Raw genomic sequence first — 22,907 nt, 5'->3', positions numbered from 1 at the left:
AGGGGTTGCTGTCACGTGCTAGCCACGTCTGTTACAGGTCAGACCCTTGACAACGTAGATTTCTTTGTAGATTTGGTGGGTCGTCATAGAGTTGACTAATGGTAGGTGCTATTGTCAAAGAAGGAACTTAGCATGGGAGCCGCTTAAACATGGAGTGCCTGAAACTTACAGATGTTAAGAAAAAAAAAAAGTCTTTGTTTCTCAAAATAACAAGTTGTGATGGGTGAAGATGAGACCCTTTAGAGAGAAATCTGGCTTACCGAAGTGTGAGTGTTGTTGCTTCTTGAAATTCACAGCCTTGGGGAGTTATGCTAGAAATTTTTAAGATGATCTGGATCAGCATGCTTTTATATAATAAACCTGTTTTTGAATGTCAAGATGACTAAAGCTCTTGGATGTGAACGACTGCTGGTTTTAACTTACTTAAAGGAACCACAGGCGATCTAAGTTGGTTTGATCCCAAACAAAAATTGTACACTCGCAGAAAGCATCCGTGAAGGCAGCAGGTTCAGCTGGGCTGTGCTCGGACCAGCCCAGGGCTGAGGTTTCCCCTTAGAAAATGTCATTCAGAGAGATGAACGTGAGAGACCTCCTTTCTCTCTCACTCACTCACTCTTAAAATCATGTGTTTTTGCAGGCTTCTAGCGTTGCTTCACTCTGAAATTTTTATGTATTACTCAGACACGGGGAAAGGGATATTATAGAAAGGAGAAGCTGGACAAGTGTTCCTGGTTGAAAACAGACTACTGTATCTGAGGTGGTTTTTAGACTCAAATCTCTATTTTTCTGTGACTCCTGATATGAAGATGCTGTAAGAACCCTGAGGAAATGCGGTGAAAGCTGTGTCGGGGCAAAATATTGGAGTGAAGTATTTTTAAATTGTAGCGAATGACTAATTTGGAACCATGCCTTGGCATTACAGTTATTTGCCACAGAGAGAACAGGCATATCAGAAAAATAACCTCGATCTTTCACAAGAAGGTTCTGTGCAGAGGTTAGCTCAGTGCAGAGATTGCGAATTTCACTTGACTTTATTGTGATTCAAGTGGGGAAACATGAGAACAGCTGATGCCAGACGTCTCAGGTGCCTGAACCCACAGCCCAGCGCGTGCTTTTCCTCCTCTGAAAGCCCCTGCCGTTTCTCCCCTGGCTGCGGAAGAGCGGTTTGCCCCGCTTCTGCCTCCCTGGGGCTTCAGCCGGGTGGTGGTAAACCTTCCATTTTGTTTTTGGCAGCTTGGCACATTTTGCGTTTTACTATGTTATGTTTGTTTTAAAAGGCTGGAGTTACCATCAGATCAGATCCCAGATGCTGGGGTGGGGCTGGGGTAGCCCCCAGCCCCCGCTTGGGCAGCGTTGGGCAGGCAGGTCATCGCAGCTGGGTTTCTGCTGCCCTGGCCTCTGCTCACCCTGCTCCATCACACTTTTTTTTTTTTGGCTGCACCAAGAGGCCTGTGGGATCTTAGTTCCTTGGCCAGGAGTGGAACCTGGGCCCTCTGCAGTGGAACGGACAGTCTTAACCTCTGGACTGCCAGGGAATTCCCCTCAAGGCACTTTCTTACCGGCTAAATTGATCTGCTCAGAGTTTGCAGAATATGCTGTTGCGATTCCCATCTTCCAGTGCTTCACATTCTGTTCGCAGTTGCCTGAGTCTTCCCCTTGTGTGTCTTAGGTGCTGTCATCTCTTTGTCTTGTCTTTTCTTTTAAACCTCTCTACAACCCCAGTTTCCCTACTAAGACCTTTTTCTTTGCCTGGGCTTAGTGATTGCTGGGCTTCCCTGGTGGCTCAGATGGTAAAGAACCCGCCTGTAATGCAGCAGACCTGGCTGTGATTCCTGGGTCGGGAAGATCCCCTGGAGAAGGGAATGGCAACCCACTGCAGTGTTCTTGCCTGGAGAAGTCCTTGGACAGAGGAATCTGGAGGGCTACAATCCATGGGGTCACAAAGGGTTGGACACGACTGAGCGACCAACACTTTAGTGTTTGCTTCCCCTAATGAACTCCTAGGGTGTCCCTTTGTGGGGCAAGAGGTTCCAGGGGATGCGGGATGAAAACATGGGAACTGTTTGTTTTTTTTTTTGACATTGGAACTTTTAAATTTATTTTCATTTCATCCTTAAAATATGTTGACTTTCTGAAGGTATAGAATACATTGGTACATTTGTATGATTATGTAAACAAATTTACAAGAAATGGAAGAAATACAGAGAAAACTTACTGGTGAGCTGTGTCATCAAAAAAGGTTTTGGGTTTGTGTTACAAGCCTACCATGTGCATTTACCAAATACCACCTTTTTTTAAAAAAATTATATATTGGAGTGTAGTTGATTTACAATGTTATGTGGTTTCAGGTGTATAGCAAAGTGATTCAGTTATAGATACAGCTAGTCTTTTTCAAACTCTTTTCCCACTTAGCTTATTACAGTATATTGAGGAGGGTTCCCTGTGTTCCACAGTAGGTCCTTGTTTGTTATCTGTTTTAAATATGTGTGAATGTGTTAATCCCAAATTCCTAATTTATCTCTCCCCCTGCCTTTCCTGGTGGCTCAAACGGTAGAGAATGCCTGCAATGCAAGAGACCAGAGTTCGATCCCTGGGTCAGGAAGATCGCCTGGAGGAGGAAATGGCAATCCACTCCAGTATCTTTGCCGGGAGAATTCCATGGACAGAGGAGCCTGGCCAGGCTACAGACCATGAGGTTGCAAAGAGTCAGACACGACTTTGAGTGACTGATACTGCCTTTTCCTACCACCTGTTTTAACTCCTGTCTCTTCGTCTGGATTGCAAGCCTTAGTATTGCTCATGTTTGCGTGGTATCCCACGTTTAGTTGAAGTTTGTGGGTGATGCTGAAGTTTGATGAAGGTGGTGCTGGAGAACTGAGTTCCCCAGACCAGTACTCGAATGTCCATGCGTTAAGAGGAGAGGGTGTCAGCTTAGAGCCTCTCATTCTCCTGCAAACTTTATCTTCAGCCAGCCCCGTCCCTCACCCGGAAGGAGGCCGTTTATAGTTGTTTTATTTTTAGTTGTAAATGTTTTCTTTTAGAACAATTCTAGATTTACAGGAAAGTTGCAAAGATGGTACAAAGAGTCCCTGTGTATCCTTTGTCCAGTTTTCCCTTTTGACACTTGTAACAACCAGGAACCAGTTCTAATGCATGATTATTAGTCAGTGCCCAGACTTTATCAGGGTTCTTTCCTGTTTCCTCACGTCCTTTTTCTTGTTTCAGGGTCCCACGTGTGTCTGGTCGTCACATCTGCTGGGGCCCCTCCGGTCTGCTCCCTGTGTTGGTGATCTTGGCATTGTGAGGAGTACTGGTCGGGTGTTTTGTAGAGTTATCCCCCAGCTGGTGCGTGTTTGATGTTTTTCTCGGGATGAGGCTGGGATGCCGTGTTTGTGTGGGAGGAATCCCACGGCGTGACAGTGCCGTTCTCATCACGTCATGTCAGGGGTGTGTGCTCTCAGGACGACCGGGCCCTGGTCCCTTGGCTGAGGTGCTGTTTGTCAGCTGCCGCTTCTGCCAGTCACACACCCCCTTCTCTGTACCGCGCGTGTGCCCGGCCCCCACGAGTAACCCGCCACCTCCTTGAGGGAGAAGTGTCTATAGAAGCTACCTAGGATTCTGTGTAGGAGATTTAACTGTTCTTCCCCGTGTGTTTCCTTATTCAATTATTTATATCAGTATGCACATGAGGATATTGATTTTTGCACTTTGGGTTATAATTCAATACTGTTATTTATTTTGCTGCTTAAATGGGCCACTGGGAGCTCTTTCAGTTGGCTCCTATGTCCTGCAGACACATATCCATCTTTTTTTTTCCCCAAGCACTTCCTTGTTTTCTGGTGCTGTGAGAAGCTATGGGCTCCCCTGCTCCAGTCCATGTCTCCCAGGGCTTCCTTTTATTGGAGGGTGATATTAGAAACTGGGATCTGGGCCCCGGGTTTGCCCACCACTGCTGCTGCGATGTTTATAACAGGGTTTTGATCCTCTGCTTCCTGTACCTAACGCCAGGTGCTGGGAAGAGAGAGCAGGCGAGGGATTTGGCGGGACCAAGGGCCTCTTAGGGAGGGACGGACGACTGGGACGGACGCTGTGCATGTTGGACCCTATCACTTGGCCACCTTTTAACTTTTTCTTAACACCATCGTAAATACTACACATCCCGTGCTTGTGGTATAATGGTACTGGCAAGAAGTTATTTTTATTTTTAGAGCAAATATTATTGTTGGAAGCTTTTATTTACTCTCTCCAAGAGCAGCCTCATCTAGAAGAAGATGAGGGAAACCTGTTAAGCTTAAGGCTACAGTTAGAATTACTTCAGGGAGTCTTATCAGCTTTGGAAATTGCTGAACGGAATTACAGGCAACTCCTTTAATTGGTGAAAGTTCAGATGAAATGTCCAGTGGCAAGTCACTTGAAGAGCACAGAGGGCTGGAGCCTTGCTTTGATCTTTTTACAGAGCTTTTGGTTTCTTTTCATTTTTTTATTATGGAAAATTTCAAACATACACAGAAGTAGAATAATGAATATAACAAACCCTCATGTGCCTGTCACCGAGCATCAGCAGCTTTAAATTTATAATGTTGTTCACTTGTGCCTTTTTCACCTGCTTTGCGGCCCCCATTGGTTCAATATCAGTCCCGGCCACAGTATCAGTTCAGCTGAAAATGTTTCAGGAAAAAGTAAAGCTGTTTTTATAAAAGAGAATCACTTACATCAAGATCAGCTGGGTGCTTGTAGAAATGCAGATTTGGGGGGCCTCCAAACACACCAGCTGAATTGGAATTCTGGAGATTGGCCCAGAAATCTGCATTTGTAATACTTTTCTGGTGATTTCTCCAACCCCACAACACGAAATGCTTGATCGTGCCACATGCGCGTCCAGTCGTGAAGTCGTGTCCGACTCTGCGATCCCCTGTACTGTGGCCCGCCAGGCTCCTCCTCTGTGCATGGGGTTCCCCAGGCAAGAGCAGCGGAGTGGATGGCCCTTCCTTCCTCCAGGGGATCTTCCCACCAGGGATGGGGCCCACGTCTCCTGGGTGTCCTGATGTGGCAGGCGGGTTCCTTCTCGCTGAGGCCCTGGGAAGCCTGTCTTCCACTGGACACGAGATGATGTCAGTTATTTAATAGGAGCCTGTTGACTTGGGGCGCTTGTGAGACTCAAGGAAGGACGAACAATTTAAAATTAAATAAAAATAAAATAGTAATGTCAACGCCTAAGATCTGAAGCGATCTCTGCTCCTGATCACCGTACGTGAATATTGTTCTGAAGAATCTTCCTGTGAGGAGTTATGTGTGCTATAACCACAAAGGAATGTAAAAACTTCAGGGCAGAATACACACCACCTACCACCTCAAAGGCCTTTTTTTTTTTCCCACCCCCCTGTAACTTTAACCCTTTCTCTGGGAGGCAGTGTAAATAATAACCTCTTTACATTTTATAAATACTCTGTATGAGTAATCAGGAAAAGAGCTGTGAGCTGGTGGCCTGACAATCAGCTGCCAGCGCCGTAGCCGAGCGCCTCGTGGTGCGGATGGGCCTGCCCCGGCCTGCCGGGTCCCAGCCCAGCAGGGAGACTCGAGCAGGTGGAACTCAGGACGCTCCCTGCTCCCAGGTGACAGGTGTGCTCGCCGTGTGACAGCCCCTGATTCTTGACCTGTAGGACGGCAGTGCAGTATGATAACCATGTCGTTAACGTTTTGCTATATAAAAAAGTTAGTTTTTCTCAGCTGGTTTCTTTTGGAATAGCCTCATATTTGTAGCCCATTTTATATTTTTCAATAGGTAGCCTTTTTTTAAGCTTGTAGATGTATTTTAATATATTTGCTGTGAGTGTATTGATATGTACAAAATATGATGAGCTAAAGAAAGCAAACTCTCTCTCAGAATGCTTCAGTGTGACAACTGTGTAATGAGTTGGGTTTGATTAAGAACATCATTGACCCACACACTAGTTCAGATAATTCTGGACTTTTTTTTTTTTTGGCAACATGTATGCCTTACATAGGAGAAAAGAATTTTATTTTAAGCATCTAGGCTAGTGAGTTTTGAGAGAGAAGTTGCTCTTATCCAAAAGTGAAACCACTGTGATGTCATTTTTAAAAACTCATAGTTTTTTTTTTTTCCTCTTTGAGGTCCATGTTCAAAGTCCATCCTGATAATGTCTTTTTTTCCCCTTTTGCTACACTGGACAAGCGGCTTGCTTAACGTGCTGTAACTGCAGCCTTTAATTATGGTGAGTGAATCTCTAAGCCATTCTGGACTTAGAAGCCAGAGGTGGATGAGTTTGCAGTTATTCTGCACATTTAAAATATCTCTTCTGACCAACCAGTAATTGTAAAATTCTGTAGCTTCAGCTTCTTACTGTAGAACCGAAGGCTGTGATCTGCTGGTTACCTCTCAGATTAGCCTCTGCATTTAAAGCATCTTTCACGCTGCAGATTCTTCCTCGGAACCCTCCATAAATTCAACCTGTGCTCCTTTCAGAAGGAAAAAAAATCCCTTTGCGCAGGGCTGCCTGGCAGCGCGCCTCCGGGAGAAGGGCTCAGTGTCAGCAGCAAGTGCTCCTCCCAGGGTGCAGCTTGCGGTTCTGGGCCCAGAGCCCCCGCGCCTCCCCCGCCTCCGACTTCAGACCGTCATAAAACGCAGCGCACCCGGGTGCTGATTGCTGGTGAGGCACTGAGAAATAACACACGTAACGAAAATAGTGCCCTGGGAACACTCCCCCAGAGGCCTGCTGCCGGGGCTCGCTCCAGGAGTCTGTAGTTCTACTTGGTTTGCTTTTAAAAAACAGAAATTAACTTCAATCAAAGATCTGATAACCACTTCTCACCGGTTCTCACTCGCTGTTCAAGTGAGACACTCGGTGGGCTAGTCCAATTTTGGACTTTTTTTTTTTTTTTAAATTGGAGGCTGATTACTTTACAATATTGTGGTGGTTTTTGCCATGCATTCACATGAATCAGCCTTGGGTGTACATGAGTGCCCCATCCTGACCCTCCCTCCCCATCCCATCTCTCAGGGTCATCCCAGTGCACCAGCACTGAGCACCCTGCCTCACGCACGGAATAAAATCTTTGTGCGAGAACTTTAGAGCGGAAAGGCCAGTTCACAGGGGAGGGAGGTGGGGCCCGGGGAAGGGAAGCAGTGGGTCCAACGCAGTGGAGCTGTCACAGCCGGACTCCGCTGTGGGCCGAGGGGGCCTGACGCCCGGCCCACCCAGTCCTCAGGCGCTCTGTCTGGTTCTTACAGTACACTTTGATTAGAGTGATGCGGTTGCATGGCTGCTCCCAGTTGTTTTTCCTCTGGATATTTATTTACGTTTTTTTTATCTGAAGGTCCTGGGTGAAATTCAAAGGTACCTATTGTTTAGTTGATCCTTGAAATGGTAAAGATAATTCCTTACCGAGTTAGGAAACTGACATGCTGACTTCCGTAATAAGGCTCAGAAAAGCACATTCATATTTAATTTTTTTTTTTATTTTTGAGAACAACTACTGCCGCCTCTCAGTTGCAGTGTTTAATTAAAGGTGATAAAAAATATTTCTCACTTGAAAGAAATGTTAATCATAAACTTGTAAATATTCACTTGTGAACACAAAAAATACTGCAAGTGCTATGATTAAATCAGTGCTATTGTGGAGGCTTGGACCCTGTCAGGAGCCTGCTGGAGGCTGTGGATCCCAAGAAGAGTGCTGGTGAGCAGGTGGCTTGCGTACACAGTGAAGAGTCTCGGGCAGGGGTCAGGAAATGTGCCTGGTGTCCTGGACACACTCTCCTCAGCTCTGTAAGACCAGCGCCTTGATGGGCGCCCTCGGCCCTGTGCCTCCTCGGCTGTGCTTCTTCCCCGGGCTCAGGCAGTGCAGCAGCTTCTGGTTTCCCTCCTGGACCCTCTCCTGGTTTACTTATAATAGATGACTGTTTAACGTGTATGTTTGTCTGCATCATAGCTTTATTCTACTTTTGAATAACTTTGTTAGTATAAGTTGTTTTATTCATTAGTTCAGTTCAGTCCCTCAGTCGTGTCTGACTCTTTGCGACTCCATGGACCGCAGCACGCCAGGCCTCCCCGTCCGTCGACAACTCCCGGAGCTTGCTCAAACTTATGTCCATTAAGTCGGTGATGCCATCCAACCATCTCATCCTCTGTCGTCCCCTTTTCCTCCCACCTTCAATCTTTCCCAGCTTCAGGGTCTTTTGAAATGAGTCAGCTCTTACCATCAGGTGGCCAAAGTATTGGAGTTTCAGCTTCAGCATTAGTCCTTCCAGTGAATATTCAAGACTAATTTCCTTTAGGATGGACTGGTTCGAATCTCCTTGCAGTCCAAGGGACTCAGGAGTAGTTTAAAAAAAACAAAGAAGCAAACCATTCTTTCGGTTCTTTTGCTACTGATCACCATTTTTCTTTCCAAGTCACTTTTTAAATGCCGTCCTCCTCTGCATTCTGTGCAGCTTGTGCCCGTGTCTCCATCTGCCTCCACAGCGTCGTCTTTCCTGTTTGACCCTGTTTCTTAATCCCATTCCTTAAATTTTGTTCCCCTGCCCCAGCCCCTCTGTTTTCTGTTCTCTTCCCCCTGTGCTCTCTCTTTGTATAAGTTAATGCATGTGGATGCTTTTTAAAGCGAAAGTGTTCCAGGGCTTATGATGAAAATAGCCCAGTGAGCCCCTGTCCTGTCCTGTCCTTCCTCATCCCCGCTCTCTGCTCCCCCGCATCTTGCTGAAGAACAGGCTTACACTACTGTTCCTTGGTTTAAGTAGATACTGAGTTTCTACCGTGGAAGAAGAGAATGTGTGTACTCATACACTCTTCCCCTTCTCAGCATCGTTGTTTACACTTCTTGGTTAAGTCAGCACTGCGTTCATGTTTTTATGACTACAGATTATTCGCAGCTGGCCCTGTCGCGTTTCTGATGATTAAACTTCTCCGACATCTTTTGTGTTTCCTGGGCGTTGTTGTCATTTCCTGAGTTTTTTGTGAATGTGTCATTCGTGTGTCCCACCCCCCTCAGCAGGAGTTGACTCTCCTCTCGGCAGCTTTGGCCGGGCCAGGCCCAGGCGGTGGCTCTGCTGCCAGGCCCGTGGCACCTGACTTCCTGCCTGCGTGCCCTCGGTTCCCCTCCTGGGATGGCAGCTTTGGGGACTTCCTCTCTCCGTTCCGGAAAAGGGCAAGGCGTGAGTCTTTGCCATTCCCCCCACCCAGACAGGTGCTCCGTGGGTCTCTTGAATCTGGAGAGTGGTGTAGTTCCAGAAGAATCTCATCACACATTTTAAAAAATTCCTTTTCTTTTCCTTCTGGGACTTCTCCTAGTTCAGTGTTGAGCTCCTTGGAATGAGTCTCGACGCTCCTTTTTGTTCATGTTTCATCTCTTTGTGTTACTCTGTGGCTCTTTGTTTTTTTTCTATTACATTTTATTTCCAGGAGTTTTTCCTCCCCACCCCCTTCTAAACAGCATCTTCTCATGAGTGTAGTATCTTTTCTTTTTTCTGAGGATATTAATTATAGTTTTGTAATAGTTTTTTTTTTTTTGGTACCATCTGCCTCCTTCAAATCCCTTTTTCTCTCTTTGGGTCTGTCACTTGCTTTGACCTTTTTCAGGATGGTTTTCTCAGACGTCAGATCATCTTTGAGAGCCTGCCCGTGTGGAAGAGCGAGGGGCCCTGATGGGAGGTCCTCCACGACCCTTCCCCTCACACTCTGTCGCCCCTGCCCCCACGTCCTGGGCGTCCCCGCCCCACTGCCCTGGAGTGCGGTGTGCCTCCCGCTCCCCCCGCGCCCTGGGCGTCACCCCGTGGGAGCTCTGTGACCTGGGAGAAGCAGCTCTGCCTCTCCGAGGCTCAGCTTCTTCTCTTTAGAGTGGGGCTTCAGGTAGACCCCGCGAAGGGTTGTTGTGGGGCTGGAGATTAAACAGTGCCTGGAACATAGTAAGCACTGCTAAGTGTTAGCTGTTTTCCTAACCATCGGGGGCCGAACCACCATCATCTCTCGTGTGAATTCCCTAATATCAGAATGTGTTCCCTGATTACCTGACAGTCTCGCCTGCTTTATTTTTGCACGTTGCTCGTCCCCATCCCAGGCACTGTGTACTTTATCTTGCTTGTGGCCCGTCTCCCTGCACGAGAGCACACGCCGTGAGCGCAGGGGCTCTCTTCCCCCCACTCCCGTGCTTCTGCAGCCTGCAGCAGCGTCTGTCCTGCAGGGGATGCTTGGTGAACACCTGCTGAATGAGCCAACACCTTGGGGGTTGGGGCTGCTTCCTGATGGGTGAACTTCACAGTTGGTGATGGAATAGCCATTTCCATGAGAGACGCTGTCCTCAGGACTCCTCTAATTATGTGTGGGTCTCTTGTCTTGGACTGGACACCTGAGTGTCTGGAAACACCTAGTTGTATTGGGTTAAATTGTGATTAGATTTATTTTTCTGTATAATATAAAGACAAAATCAGTGGGCATTATCAGATAGGAAATCCTCAGTACTCTTCCCTTGATGCTCTGCAGAACCTTGTGAGCAGTTTCTGGCTTAGTTATGAAGGTAGCACTTCATTTTGGAGAATTTTGAACATTTGTGAAAGTAGAAGAGTACAATGAATTTTCTCTCCCCCTGTCCCAGTCCATCCGTCCCTTTGGCCGGTCCAGCAGCATCCAGACACCATCTGCTTCCTCTCTGAAGGGAGAAGTTTTAAGCACACTTTGCCTGAAAATGTGTTTTAACTATATTGGCAAGAATTTAAGTTAGACCTTAGGAAGTCAGAAAGGTTCTAAGACCATTGGCTCCATCAAGGTGTTGTAGGAAATTTTAGAGAAACAGGTGGGCACATTTTTCTCAGATGGTAAGGGTCAGCCCTGCCTGGGAAGTAAGGAGCATCTAGGTCATTTCTCATTTCCTTTTTGGCCTTCTTGTGCAGAAAGTGTATTAGCTAAGTGTTGTGAACACAGTACTGCAGTGGGAAGGTGTATGGAGAGACGGAACGTCCTTTCCCCTTGACATTAGTGGTGCACTGAAGGGACGAAGCCCTGGGATACTGGCTCTGCATTTCTGCTTCTCGGACCAGTGCTGCCTGGTGGTGAGCTGGTGTCCTGGGCCGCAGGGAGGTCCTGACTCAGAGTGTTACAAACATCTGACACCGTGGATGACTCCGCACGTCAACTATGCCGTCAACATAACCAAGATTCTGGTTCGTAAAGTGTGGTTCCTGCTGCCATTTTCCTGTGGTGTGGGGCCTCGGCAGCCTGGCCGGAGTCTCTGAAACCTGGCATTCCCTTGACCAAACCATGCCACCGTGCCATCGTAGCTCTTATGTGGCAGCCTCTGCCCTAGTCAGTGTTTTTAAAATTGGAGTGAAACGAGCCTCTGATAACAGATTTTATTGGAAATGGCCGAGAGAAACAGCAGCTTCATCTGAAATGATCTCATTCGCAGGTACTCAAAGCGCACCACCTCTCTGCAGGTGAGAGAACAGGGGGCCGGGCGGGCCTTGGAAATGGGTTTTGAACAAGGAGCGCACCTCACTAGTGAACACGCGGCGCGGTGTGTCCTTCTGGGCTGTTGATGTCCTGGCTTCGGGGTCTTTGTGGAACCTCTGGTCCATCTGCTTCATGTCAGCACACTATTACTGTTCTGTGTGGTGGGTATATTTAGTGCTGGGCTTCACTTTCCCTTCCTCATATGAGAGGTCATCCGGGAGAGTCTAGAGTGTTGAATGTTGTTGTAAATAGGTGTATCGTTAGATTGAGAGGCCAGGAAAACCTTTAGTGACTGAAGATTCCATGTACAGGAAACCGTTAACGATAGATGGGTCTGTAATCTTGAGGCATTAAACAAAAATGTGTGATTTGCTCTGGTGGTCTGAATGTTTTTCCTCAAGTAGTATGATGATAATTCATTCGACTTGTCTCCAGGGAGGAGAGCTACTTGTCAGGATGTTGGAAAGGGAAGATGGACTGGATGTCAGGACTGGTTTGGAAGACTGCCAGTCCTTCGTTCCCCTGAGTTCTGCCTGGTCAGCCCGGTGGGCACCAGCTTTAATTGTCAAGTGGACACCTGAGTGTCTCACGCGTGTCTCCTGAGGGCGAGGGTGGAGAGCAGAAGGGTGATGCGTGTGTCTGACACGCACTCTAAGGGCCGTTTTCACACCACGGCGTCCTGGGAAGCCAGCGAGGAAGGGGGAAGGCAGCGGATACTTGTCTCTGGTGCCAACACGGAGGGGTCCCCTGCCAGAGGGGACGGTGTTCCTAAATTTACCCGTTTATGGTGTTAGGGGCCAAACTGAGCCCCCTCCAACTTGGGAAGGTGACTGACTATCGGAGGACCAGGCCTTTGAAGAAGTGACTGTGTTAGAAACGAGGCTGTTAGCTGCTAACACAGTGTGCCTGGGGTCCTCCCACGAAGAGGAAATCTGAACACAAAGACCCATCGGGGACGCTTGCTCCCAGGAAGGGCCGTGCGAGGACCCGGCGAGCAGACGGCCGTGGTCTGTAGGCCATGGGGAAGCTCAGGAGGAGGCAGCCCCGCCGACCCTGGGGCTTGGGCTTCCAGCCTGCGGGGTGTGTGGTGGTCGAGTTCTGTCGTGGAAGCTGCCCAGCCGTGGTGGTCCGTTACGGGGGCCCGGGCAGAGCTGGCGTCGCGTCTTCGAAGGCGGCCGTTAAGGTTCCCGTTACCAGTGTCAGTGGAGGCCCCGGGGGCTCCTTGTGTGCGGGCCGTCCCCGTGTCTGGCGCCCCCGGGGCCCGTGCCGGAGAGGGGCGTCTGAGCCCCCCGCTGTCGCTGGGCAGGACTGCTCTGGCGGCCTCGCGGGAGAGGAGGCGTGCGGAGAGCGGGTCCTGTGGGACAGATACTCGTCATCACAGGAGAAGGTTGGTTCAGGAAACCCAGCTTTTAAGAAAACATGGAAGAATTTTGCGGCTAAACTCGCGTTGCAGAATGGACAGGTGAAGAGTGTGTGGGGAGTTGTGTGTGAGCTGAGGAGGGAGTGGGAAACTGACGGGGGAGCGGGGGGCGCCCCAGGCCGTGGACTGAGACTGTGGTGATGGGGAGAAAGAGCACAGGTCACTGAAGGAATGCTCCTTTTTGGTCCTGTTTGTTTGCCCCTGGAAGTCTAAATTTTTCCTGCTCACTGGTAGGTTTCTGATGGATTTCAGGGCAGAGAGGAGAAGGTGAACTTGAAGGCTGAGGTGACAGAGGGTCCATCTGAAAGGACTGGGAGCATCGTTGCTCCGGGTGGAGAGCCTGGCCGGGGTCTGGAGGTCCCTGGAGGTCCAGGGACCCTGCAAGGCTCGTGAAGGAGCTTGGACTTTAGGCCGATGACCCGGGAAACCCCTCTGCTGAGATGGGTGAGAACACAGAGCTCCCCCCGGCGTCCTCCCTGGAGGCGCCCTCTCTGGTCCCCTGGTGACCTCGTGTGACACTGTCCTGACCTGTTCTCTTTCTTTCTGGTTTTTTTTTCTTTTCTTGTTTTCATTTAAACATACGGCCTGCAGATGGGTTAAACCGAACACCCGTCCCGAATTCATGCACGGAAGCCCTAACCTCTGATAACTCAGAGTGTGACCTGATTTGCAGATGGGGTCTTACAGAGGTGACGAGGTGAAGATGAGGTCGTGAGGAGGGCTGTGATTCGGCATGACCGTGTCCTTGCTTGCAGGGGACTTTTGGACACAGAGATAGGCGCCGGGGGAAGGCCATGTGAAGATGCTGGGGAGCCACAGGCCGCGTCCCACAGCCCCGCGGAACCAGCCCTGCCCACCCTTCATCTGGGACTTGGAGCCTCCAGAGCTGTCTGTGCCAGTTCACCCTCCATGACAGCGTTTCTAAAAAACTTAACACATGCATTGTAAATTGTTATGTCTACTGTTTTTTTTTTTTCTTTTAAGCTTTACTTAATAGATGTGAGGCATTTATTTAATAAATGAAAAACTTCAAACATCCATAAGACCAGACAGGGCCTGCAGTGAGTTCCCATGTACGTACCTTTCACCCAGCTTGAATCCGCTGGAGGCCAGCTTGCTTCATACTACCCCCATCACTTTCTCTACCCTCATACTATCTTGAAGTGAATTTCAGACATAGCTCAGTAGGTCACTATCTGTGAGAGGTTAAGACGACTCTTAAAAACAGAAGCAGTATCAGTTTTTTCCTCAGAGAACTGAATCATGCTTCTTGAGTATGGTCACTTGTCAGTGCACAGATTTCCAGCTGTCTCTGTTGAGTCAATTTTTTTTACGGTTTTGAATCGTGTTTCAGATAACACCTATACACTGCACTTGGTTGGTATGTCTTTCTTAAACTCTCTTCTAGTTCCTTCTTTATCTTTCTTTCTCTCTCCTTGTAATTCATCAGGTTTTTCTCCTTGAGTGTTTTTCATAGCCTGAATTTTGCTGGTTATGTTCTTGTTAGGGAATTCAATACATTCCAACATTCTCTTTATTTCCTGTTAATTGGTATTTAGACCTAGAGGCTTGGTCAGATACAAGTTTGATATTTTGTTACTGTTGGATTGTAGTGGGTGATGGTGTGTTTTTCCATCTGGAGGCACATACTGTTAGATTGTCTGTCTTTTTGCATCATTGTTGTTCAGTCGCTAAGTTGTGTCCAGCTGTTTGCCATCCTATGGATTGCAGCACACCAGGCTTCCCTGTCCTTCACTGTCTTCCTGTCTTCACTGTTTGCTCAGATTCATGTTCATTGAGTCAGTGATGCCATCCAACCACCTCATCCTCTGTCACCCCCTTCTCCTGCCCTCGATCTTTCCAGCATCAGGGTCTTTTCCAATGAGTCAGCTCTTCGCATCAGGTGGCCAGAGTATTGGAGCTTCAGCATCAGTCCTTCAAATGAATAGTCAGGGTTGATTTCCTTTAGGATTGACTGGTTTGATCACCTTGCAGTCCAAGGGGCTCTCGAGAGTCTTCTCCAGCACAATTCAAAAGCATTAATTTTTCAGCGCTCAGCCTTCTTTATGGTCCAACTCTCACATCTGTACATGACTACTGGAAAAACCATAGCTTTGACTATATGGACCTTTGTCAACAAAGTGATGTCTCTGCTTTTTAATATGCTGTCTAGGTTTGTCATAGCTTTCCTTCCAAGGAGCAAGCGTCTTTTAATTTCGGGTCTGCAATCACCATCCACATTGATTTTGGAGCCCAAGAAAATAAAGTCTCTCACTGTTTCCATTGTTTCCCCATCTGTTTGCCATGAAGTGATGGGACCAGAGGCCATGATCTTCGTTTTCTGAATGTTGAGATTTAAGCCAACTTTTTCACTCTTCTCTTTCACTTTCATCAAGAGGCTCTTAGTTCCTCTTCGCTTTCTGCCATAAAGCTGCTGTCATCTGCGTATCTGAGTTTATTGATATTTCTCCCAGCAATCTTGATTGCAGCGTGTGCGAATGTTGGCAGGTCCCTAAGTAGCTTTGGGAAAGGGACTGGTGGCTAGAGGAAGGAACCGTGCGATTAGAGAATTTGAAGCTTCAGTCTCGCCCTTTATGACTTGAGCCACTGAGCAACCAAAGAGTAAGTAGGAGGCAGTTTTCTTTGTGAGAGCATATCGGCTGGTAACCAAGGAGAGAGTGATGAAACGAGAAGGTCAGCATGTCACCGTCCCCTGTGGGTCTTGACACTGATCACCGTTTCTTTTTTATCTGTGAACCTTGAAGATTTTTAATTTAATTTGAAAATGGATTCACAGGTGAATCTTCAGTTGATTATGCATATATTCAAGTTCTGATCGGGGTTCTAGGCAGGGCTTTAAAATGGTGGAATTAATGATTGCGTGGCACGCCTCACTTACTCTGAGTCATTGCTGAGAAATCATGCTCCCCAGATTACCTGTCTGTAAAACATGATACGCACCTACCTCCTTGAGTCTCTCAAGTTCCCTAACTTAGTAAATCAAGTGCTGGGGAGATGTCTATTAAAACGGTTTGGGAACTAAAATAAAAACTTATACTGGCTGCACCTTTGAGATGCTGTGTTTTTGCATTGGAGTCTTGGGGAGGCGTACGAAGCACCCCAAACCTCTCATTATCCTTGTTCCCAGTTTGTAATCAGCCAGGCAGCCTCAGTGTGCGGAGGAGACACTCCTGTCATTATTGATGTTTTCCCTTAGGCAGTGATCGGTTTGACTTACACGTTTCTGAATGCTGCAGCCTGAGAATGTCAAAGGAAAGCTGTCTTTCTTCACAGCTGCTTAACTTGCAACCAGGAACCTTGCAGGGGCCCGGGTTGCAGTCTGACCATGGGGGCCACGGGGCTTTCCTTGCAGTTCCTCACGTCTAGAGTTTGCTTCCTCTCTGTGGTTTGTGCAAACCCAGCTCACCTTGCCGCCCACGGGAGGCTGGTTTGTTTTCTTCATTTTATGCAAGTTCTTTTTTGTATGGAAGTTTTCTTTGTTGATATACAGAGCTTTTTTCCTCTCTTTTTAAATCACAATACTTTGGGTCAGTCAGAAGAAAAATGCAGTCAACGAAGTAGTTTTTAGAAGTGGTAAAATTGTAAAAATTTCTGCTCGAGGCTATCTAGAAAATTTTTTAGGTTAGTGATTTAGCATCCTCTCAGTGGGCCTGGCTGACACTGAGGTGAAGTAGGCTTGTGTACATTGAAGAAATCTGAGTCCAGCAGAGCAGAGGCCCCTGCAGTGTCTTTTTAAAAAAATTTTATTTGCTTTTAATTGGAGGATAATTGCTTTACAATCTTGTGTTGGTTTCTGCCACGCGTCAGCGTGAATCAGCCCCAGGTCTGTGTGTCCCCTCCGTCTTGAGCCTCCCGCCCACCTCCCGCCCCGTCCCACCCGTCTAGGTCGTCACAGAGCCCAGGGAGGATTTGAGCGCTCTCCCTGTGGAGTCAGAACAGAAATAAATACGTTTTCATGGACGGGCAAAACTCAGCATGACCATTTATTTTTAACATGGGTATGACTTCTCATGTCTACCTGATGACTCAGAGGAGATAGTTTTATGAATCAGATCATTGAGCTGGCCCTCAGGCAGTTTTGATCAAATGTTATGGTAGGTGGTAATGATAAAAAGGATGAAACAAGGGGGAAAAGTTGTTTACTCTTCACTCTGTGGAGTTTGGGGGGGAGCCCCAAAATTGTGAACTGCCCTGATTACAGTGCGAGGCTTCCATCTGAAGCACTTAGGCTAGGCTGTTTTTGAATGTTATAAACAACGAGACAGAATGATGTGATGTTGAGGGAATCGGGGCAGAGGAGAGGGCTTGAGTCCAGCGCCCTGGACTGAGTCTGGCCTGGCCACCCTCTCATCTTGTGTTCTTGGGCACGTCGGTGTCCTTGTTCCTGACGTGGAGCTGGTGTCCTGATGGTCGAGTGAAAATAGTGCTTATCGTCTGTGAAATCTCAGATGTGACCAATTATGACATTCCCTTAATTCTCTGCCATTAAGAAAGAAGAGACACTGCCAATGAAAACCGCTTCCTCTCAAGTGTAAAATACCCCTAACATGTGGCGCGGTGGGCAAACCGCGTCTTAAAGATGAGTGAGATACAGCGTATATGAAAGTGCTTTGCCACGTAAGCCTCAGGAGTGGTCTTTGACCTTATCGTACGAACGAGTCAGGGCAGTGAAACGGTTCTGAGAACCAACACCAATGGGCGGCACAGGCCAGGCTGTGTCTTGGTTCCTAGGAGGTCGGCCCTCCGGCTTGGGATTCTCGCTTAGCTTAGTTTCCCAGATGGACGTCAGTGTCCCTAGTTGGTGAATTCTGCGGTCTTCCTTGTTCATGTGTGGATTTCCCTCTGTGTGCAGTTTTGTTGGTCTAGAACTTGCAGCTTCTAGACAACCCTTGGTTGCTGCTGCTGCTAAGTCACTTTAGTCGTGTCCGACTCTGTGTAACCCCACAGACGGCAGCCCACCAGGCTCCCCCGTCCCTGGGATTCTCCAGGCAAGAACACTGGAGTGGGTTGCCATTTCCTTCTCCAATGCATGAAAGTGAAAAGTGAAAGTGAAGTCACTCAGTCATGTCCGATTCTTAGCGACTCCATGGACCGCAGCCCACCAGGCTCCTCCGTCCATGGGATTCTCCAGGCAAGAGTCCTGGAGTGGGGTGCCAGTGCCTTCTCCAACACTTGGTTAACCGTGTTGTTTTTAGGAAGGAAGGCTGCAACGGAGTCCAAACCCCCTTGTAACACAGCAGGTTTCACAGCGCTCTCTCTTTTGTTGTTGGAAGGGAATTGAGTCCTGCATCGACGTGCAGGCCTCGTTGCTCTTCAGTGAAGTCGTGTTATGTTCGAGAATGCGTTTCACTCACAGAGGAGTGTGCTCGATGTTTGTTTTCTTCTCCCTTGCTGCTGTCTCATTTAAGGAGACACTTCACTTGTCTCCAGGCTTCCTCCTCGGTGCCTCTGAACACATAATTAGCCGCAGGTGGAAAAGTTTGTTTCTGACTTTCCCGTGGCAATCATTTCACAGTATATATGTATATCAGATTATCATGTTGTATACCTTAAACTTACACCGTGCTATATGTTATATCTCAAAGTGGGAGAAAAAGAAAGAGAAGTATATTTCTTTGTAAAACACCAGTAGGTGAGACTGAACAATTTGCTGTTACAAAAACACAAAGGTTCAGAGTAAGCCTACCTGAATAAGATGATGTCTAGATAACTGAGTCTTTGCTGAAAGTGAGCTGTCAGAGTCTTTGTGCTCCCGACAGGGGTTGCAGGCTTCTTATCAGTGGCTCACATGGAGTGTCTATTGCAGATTCTTTTCGAAACAGCCCTCTAAAGATGTGGAAGTTATTCTGAGCTGTCCCCTCACCCCCAAGCAAAAACCGGTCACAGGCTGTAGTCACAGGTGTGTCGTTTCCAGTTTCTCTATCATGACCGGGGCTCCCTAGAGAAGTGGCTGATTCTAAAGCCAGAAGAGGGAAAATATAAGGGGAACTTGGAGCCTCCTGTAGCTCCAGAGTGAGGAAGTGTTGGAGGAAAAAAAAAAAAAAGAGGGGGGCATGTCCGAAGGACCCAGGCGTTAGCTTGAAAGAGCTCCCCGCGGGGCCAAAGCTGGCACAATCTGAGCTGCAGAGTCATGAGAATAATGGAGTATCACCCAAAGTATAGAATAGAGTAAATATCTGTGAGTTCATAACTTTATCAATGACTGAAAATGCAGGAATAGGGACAACTCTCCCTTACAGAAGAGTCCCAAGTAATACATGTTGAAGAACAAAGGCAAATAGAAAAATCACCAGTAGAGCATCACAGTGTATGTGTTTCCAGAGACCCAGTGTGTGGGCAGAGCCTCAGAGCGCGTCCCCCTGGTTATCAGTGACTGTAGTCATTTTAACCTACCCCTGCACATCAGTAACACTGCTCCCTCCAAGAAGTACAGCTAAATTCCCCTCCCCAGGCGTGTGCCCTGGACTCTGTGACCGGCTTCTGAAGAGAGGAGTGTGCAAAGGGAAAAGGAGACTGTTAACTTTCCTGGTCTTCCTGGCGGAGACCACCTGGGCCCCGGGACCCGGCTTCACGTAGCCAGTAGTGAGTTGTGCCAACATCACGTGCCCCAGATACGATGTCACGCGAAGGATGTTTCACCCGGCCGTATTCTAGATTCTTCCCACATACTTGTAACCTCAGCCCAGTTCTGAGAAAACATCAGGCAACCCCAGTTGAGGGATAGTCTGCAAAGTCACTGACCAGTACTCTTCAGAAGCGTCACAGTTGTGAAGCACAGACAGAGACATCAGAGGTTGGATGAGATTAGGGCCATGATGAGTAAATGGAACATCGGTGGCCCTGGTTGAATCCTGGCAAAGAAAAGGGGTGTTGGTGGAAAAGCTGGTAAAGTCCAGGTACAGTCGGGGCTTCAGCTGGTGGTGTCGTACGCGTGTTGGTGTCTTAGCTCTGATAAACGTGCTGCGTAAGATGCTCAGGCTGGTGGAAGCTGGGGGAAGAGTGTACGGGCACGCTCTGCCTTGTCTCTGCAACTGCTGTAAATCTAAAATTGTTTCGAAATCAGAAGTTTAAAAAGAAAAAAAGACTCTCAACTTCTTATCCTAGGTTGGTCATCAGCTGTATCTTGAGCATTTGAGAATGATTTTATTAACTCTTGGTCCCATTTATATATGGCAGAAAATATATTGATTCGCTTATTAAAGTCGATTTTGGAATGCCTGTGTTAACATTGTTTATTTCTCTTTCCAGGGGAGGCACCTGTTGCAGAAATTTCCACGTCTTTTGTGATCCTCTCTGTGGGCAGTTTAATGATATTAATAGTGTTAATTGCAAACTGTGTATCCTGCTGTAAGGACCCAGAAATAGACTTTAAGGTGAGCACAGATGGGAGGAACTTTTAAAGTCATCCTCTGATACGTTTATCAACAGAAAGGCTGTATATCATGGTCCCTGGGGAACAGGGGTGGCAATTTTTTTTTTCCCCTGAAGGGGCCAGATAGTAACCATTAAAGTGAAATAAAGAGCTGTTGTAAATAGTAAGTACTGTGGGCCACGCGGTCTCTGTCAAGGCTGCTTAGCCTCACCTCTGTCGTGGCCACGTGAGCCCCAGACAGCATGGAAGCAAGTGGTCCCCACTGTGTGTCGGTGAAGCTTCACGTACACAGTGCAGTAGGCCGTCTGCGTCTGGGCCCCCGGCCGCGGCTGCCAGCTTGGCCTCGGAGCCTCACGGACAGGAACCACTTGCCTGTCCTAATGGAAGTTTTGCTGAGTGAGGAATAAGGAACGGTGATTCAGTTCACTTGCTGTAAAGCCTGTAGGGAGAAGCAGGCTGGTTTTGATTCTTTTTCTAAACTTGCGAGTGCTGGTGTATTTGTGGTTGTTGAGTGACAGAAGCCAGGGGATCCCCCAGTGCCTTTTGTTTGTCAGGAGCAGCATCTGGTAATAAAGCTGGCCCGGGTGGGAGGTGAGGGGTGGGGGGTGTGTGATAACATAGAGGGGCTGGCCTGGTAGCTTCTGGGCGGAGTCTGCTGGAAACCACCTGGGGTGTCCTCTCTAGAACTTGCAGCTGGCATGCTTTAGGGCTCAGTGAAGACTTATTTAAAAGGAGTCCATGAAACAAGGCAGGGAAAGAAGGGGGTGTGTGCAGAGAAAATGGTCCTGCAGGTAGAGCTTTAGTGCCTGATGACAGTCGTGGGGCTGTCCCACAAGCCCTGAGGACTGAGGTTCAAGTCGGGGGGAGCCTTTTCTGTGGACACGTGGCCTCATTTCTCCAGCTTCACACCTGCTTCCGTTGTGTGTCCCCTCTGCCTTGGGTCTGGTGGCAGCTCTGAGAACGGAAGACCTGCTATCCCTTTGGCTGGACGCCAGTGTTAACACATGTTAGGGGGAGAGGGGGGCTGAAGGGGGCTGGAGGAAGACTCCCTAGCATGGGTCATTGTCTCTAGAAGACTCCCCGCCCAGAGGACATGAGCCCCCAAGGCCCTGGAATCGGTGCCGACCCTTCTGGGGGGCCCTGGTGACTGCACTGCCTGGGGGTACAGCAGCGGGCAGACTCACTCAGTCTCGCTGACGGGCCGTGCAGACACCTGGCCCTTTGGGGACAGACGTAAAGGCCGATCAGTGTTTCTGAAACCAGTCTCACGTCACAAGACCTCACTCTTGCCTTGAATCGTTCTTACCCCCTGACGCTCAGTGTGGGCCCAGGGTGTCCGTGACGACGCAGACTCGGGGAGTGTGTGTGTTTATCAGGCCTCCCCAGGTGACTGCTGCAGCCGCTCAGGGCCCACACTGCTCAGAAGAGCCTCACCAGCTTCAGACGGTGTGACGGGAGGAGGGAGTCACTGTCCAGCACTCGTGGTCTTCCTTTGGCCTTAGAGGGGTGGCGTTCCAGAACTGAATGGCCCCTGGGAAGTCATTTCCTGACCAGGAGGCTTAGCCTGGTCAAGTCACTGGCCTGCGGGAGCGCGTCCAGGCAGTGGAGGGCGTAACTAAGAGTGACCCCGTCTCCACCACGGCCCCGTCGTTGTCGCTGTTAGGCTGTGTTACCTTTCTCAGTCTTTAGAATTCCTACTGCCTAATGGGATATCACACGCTGCCCAGGTTAGGAGTGACGGATGGAGTTGTTTTTTAAACGAGAACCTTGAGGAATGTCCGAAGGGGAAACCAGACAGAGCTCTTCTGTTTCGGGGTGACCTCACAGATTGCAGTGTCCTCCTCTCCCCTCCCCAGCAGATAGTGATAGTATCCTGATGCGTTTGGCAACACCTGTGACGTGTATGAAAATACAAAATGCTACCTCAGCAACATCCATCCTTACACCTGGCAGCTTCTCCCGTGCACGGGGTGGGGTCAAGGGAGGTGGTAGAAAAGAGTTTGGTCACGTAGAGGGCTGGAAAACAGTCCCGTCCGGCTTCTGTCATGGCGCCTGGCGGGGTAATGCTCATTAGTCATCTGAGTGACCTTGATAGTCGTCTGTATCCATGTTAAATTAACACAGGCACCAAGACAGGCCCAGCTCGCTGAATGGATGATACAGGAGTCAGGATAGCTCTGCTGGACAGGGACACTTAAAAGGGTTCCGCAGCCCGGTTGGTGCAGCCTCCGTTTTAAAGTCACCATCTTTAGAAAGCCAGATGTTCTTAATGTTTATTGCACTTATGTGCTGCAGAGTTTAATACTGACCTTCATGGTTCAGATCCTGATGGTTTTTCTACCTCCTTTAGTACGTTTATGCATTGTTACTCTTGCCAGAGAAATAGGACTCACTTAAAAATATCTTTTCTGAGTCTTTTAACTGTCTTTATTTTGATTGAAATCACAAGACACCAGAAATACATATACAATTCAAAAATAAATGTTTTAATTCAGTATGCAAAGAGATCTGTGAAAGTGAATAATAATAGTAAAAAGAATGCCTTAAACTGGCCCAGGTTCAATCCCTGGGTTGGGAAGATCCCTTGGAGAAGAATATGGCAAACCTACTCCAGTGTTCTTGTCCAGGAAATTCC

The 22,907-nt window shown here is 48.2% G+C and overlaps 1 protein-coding gene across 2 annotated transcripts in view; it reads left to right on the top strand.

Annotated features, from left to right (window-relative positions):
• Nucleotides 1–22,907, top strand: part of LMTK2 (lemur tyrosine kinase 2) — a 72,728-nt gene that overhangs the window by 4,239 nt on the left and 45,582 nt on the right. For both annotated transcript variants that reach the window (XM_043454774.1, XM_043454773.1), the window contains exon 2: nucleotides 20,149–20,273. In XM_043454774.1, the coding sequence (XP_043310709.1) occupies nucleotides 20,149–20,273 (125 nt within the window). The remainder of the gene's footprint in view (nucleotides 1–20,148; nucleotides 20,274–22,907) is intronic.

This window comes from Cervus canadensis, chromosome 32 (assembly GCF_019320065.1).
Source record: "Cervus canadensis isolate Bull #8, Minnesota chromosome 32, ASM1932006v1, whole genome shotgun sequence".
NCBI lineage: Eukaryota > Metazoa > Chordata > Mammalia > Artiodactyla > Cervidae > Cervus > Cervus canadensis.
Note: the sequence above shows the minus strand (reverse complement) of the source record. Positions and strands in the feature narration are given on the sequence as shown.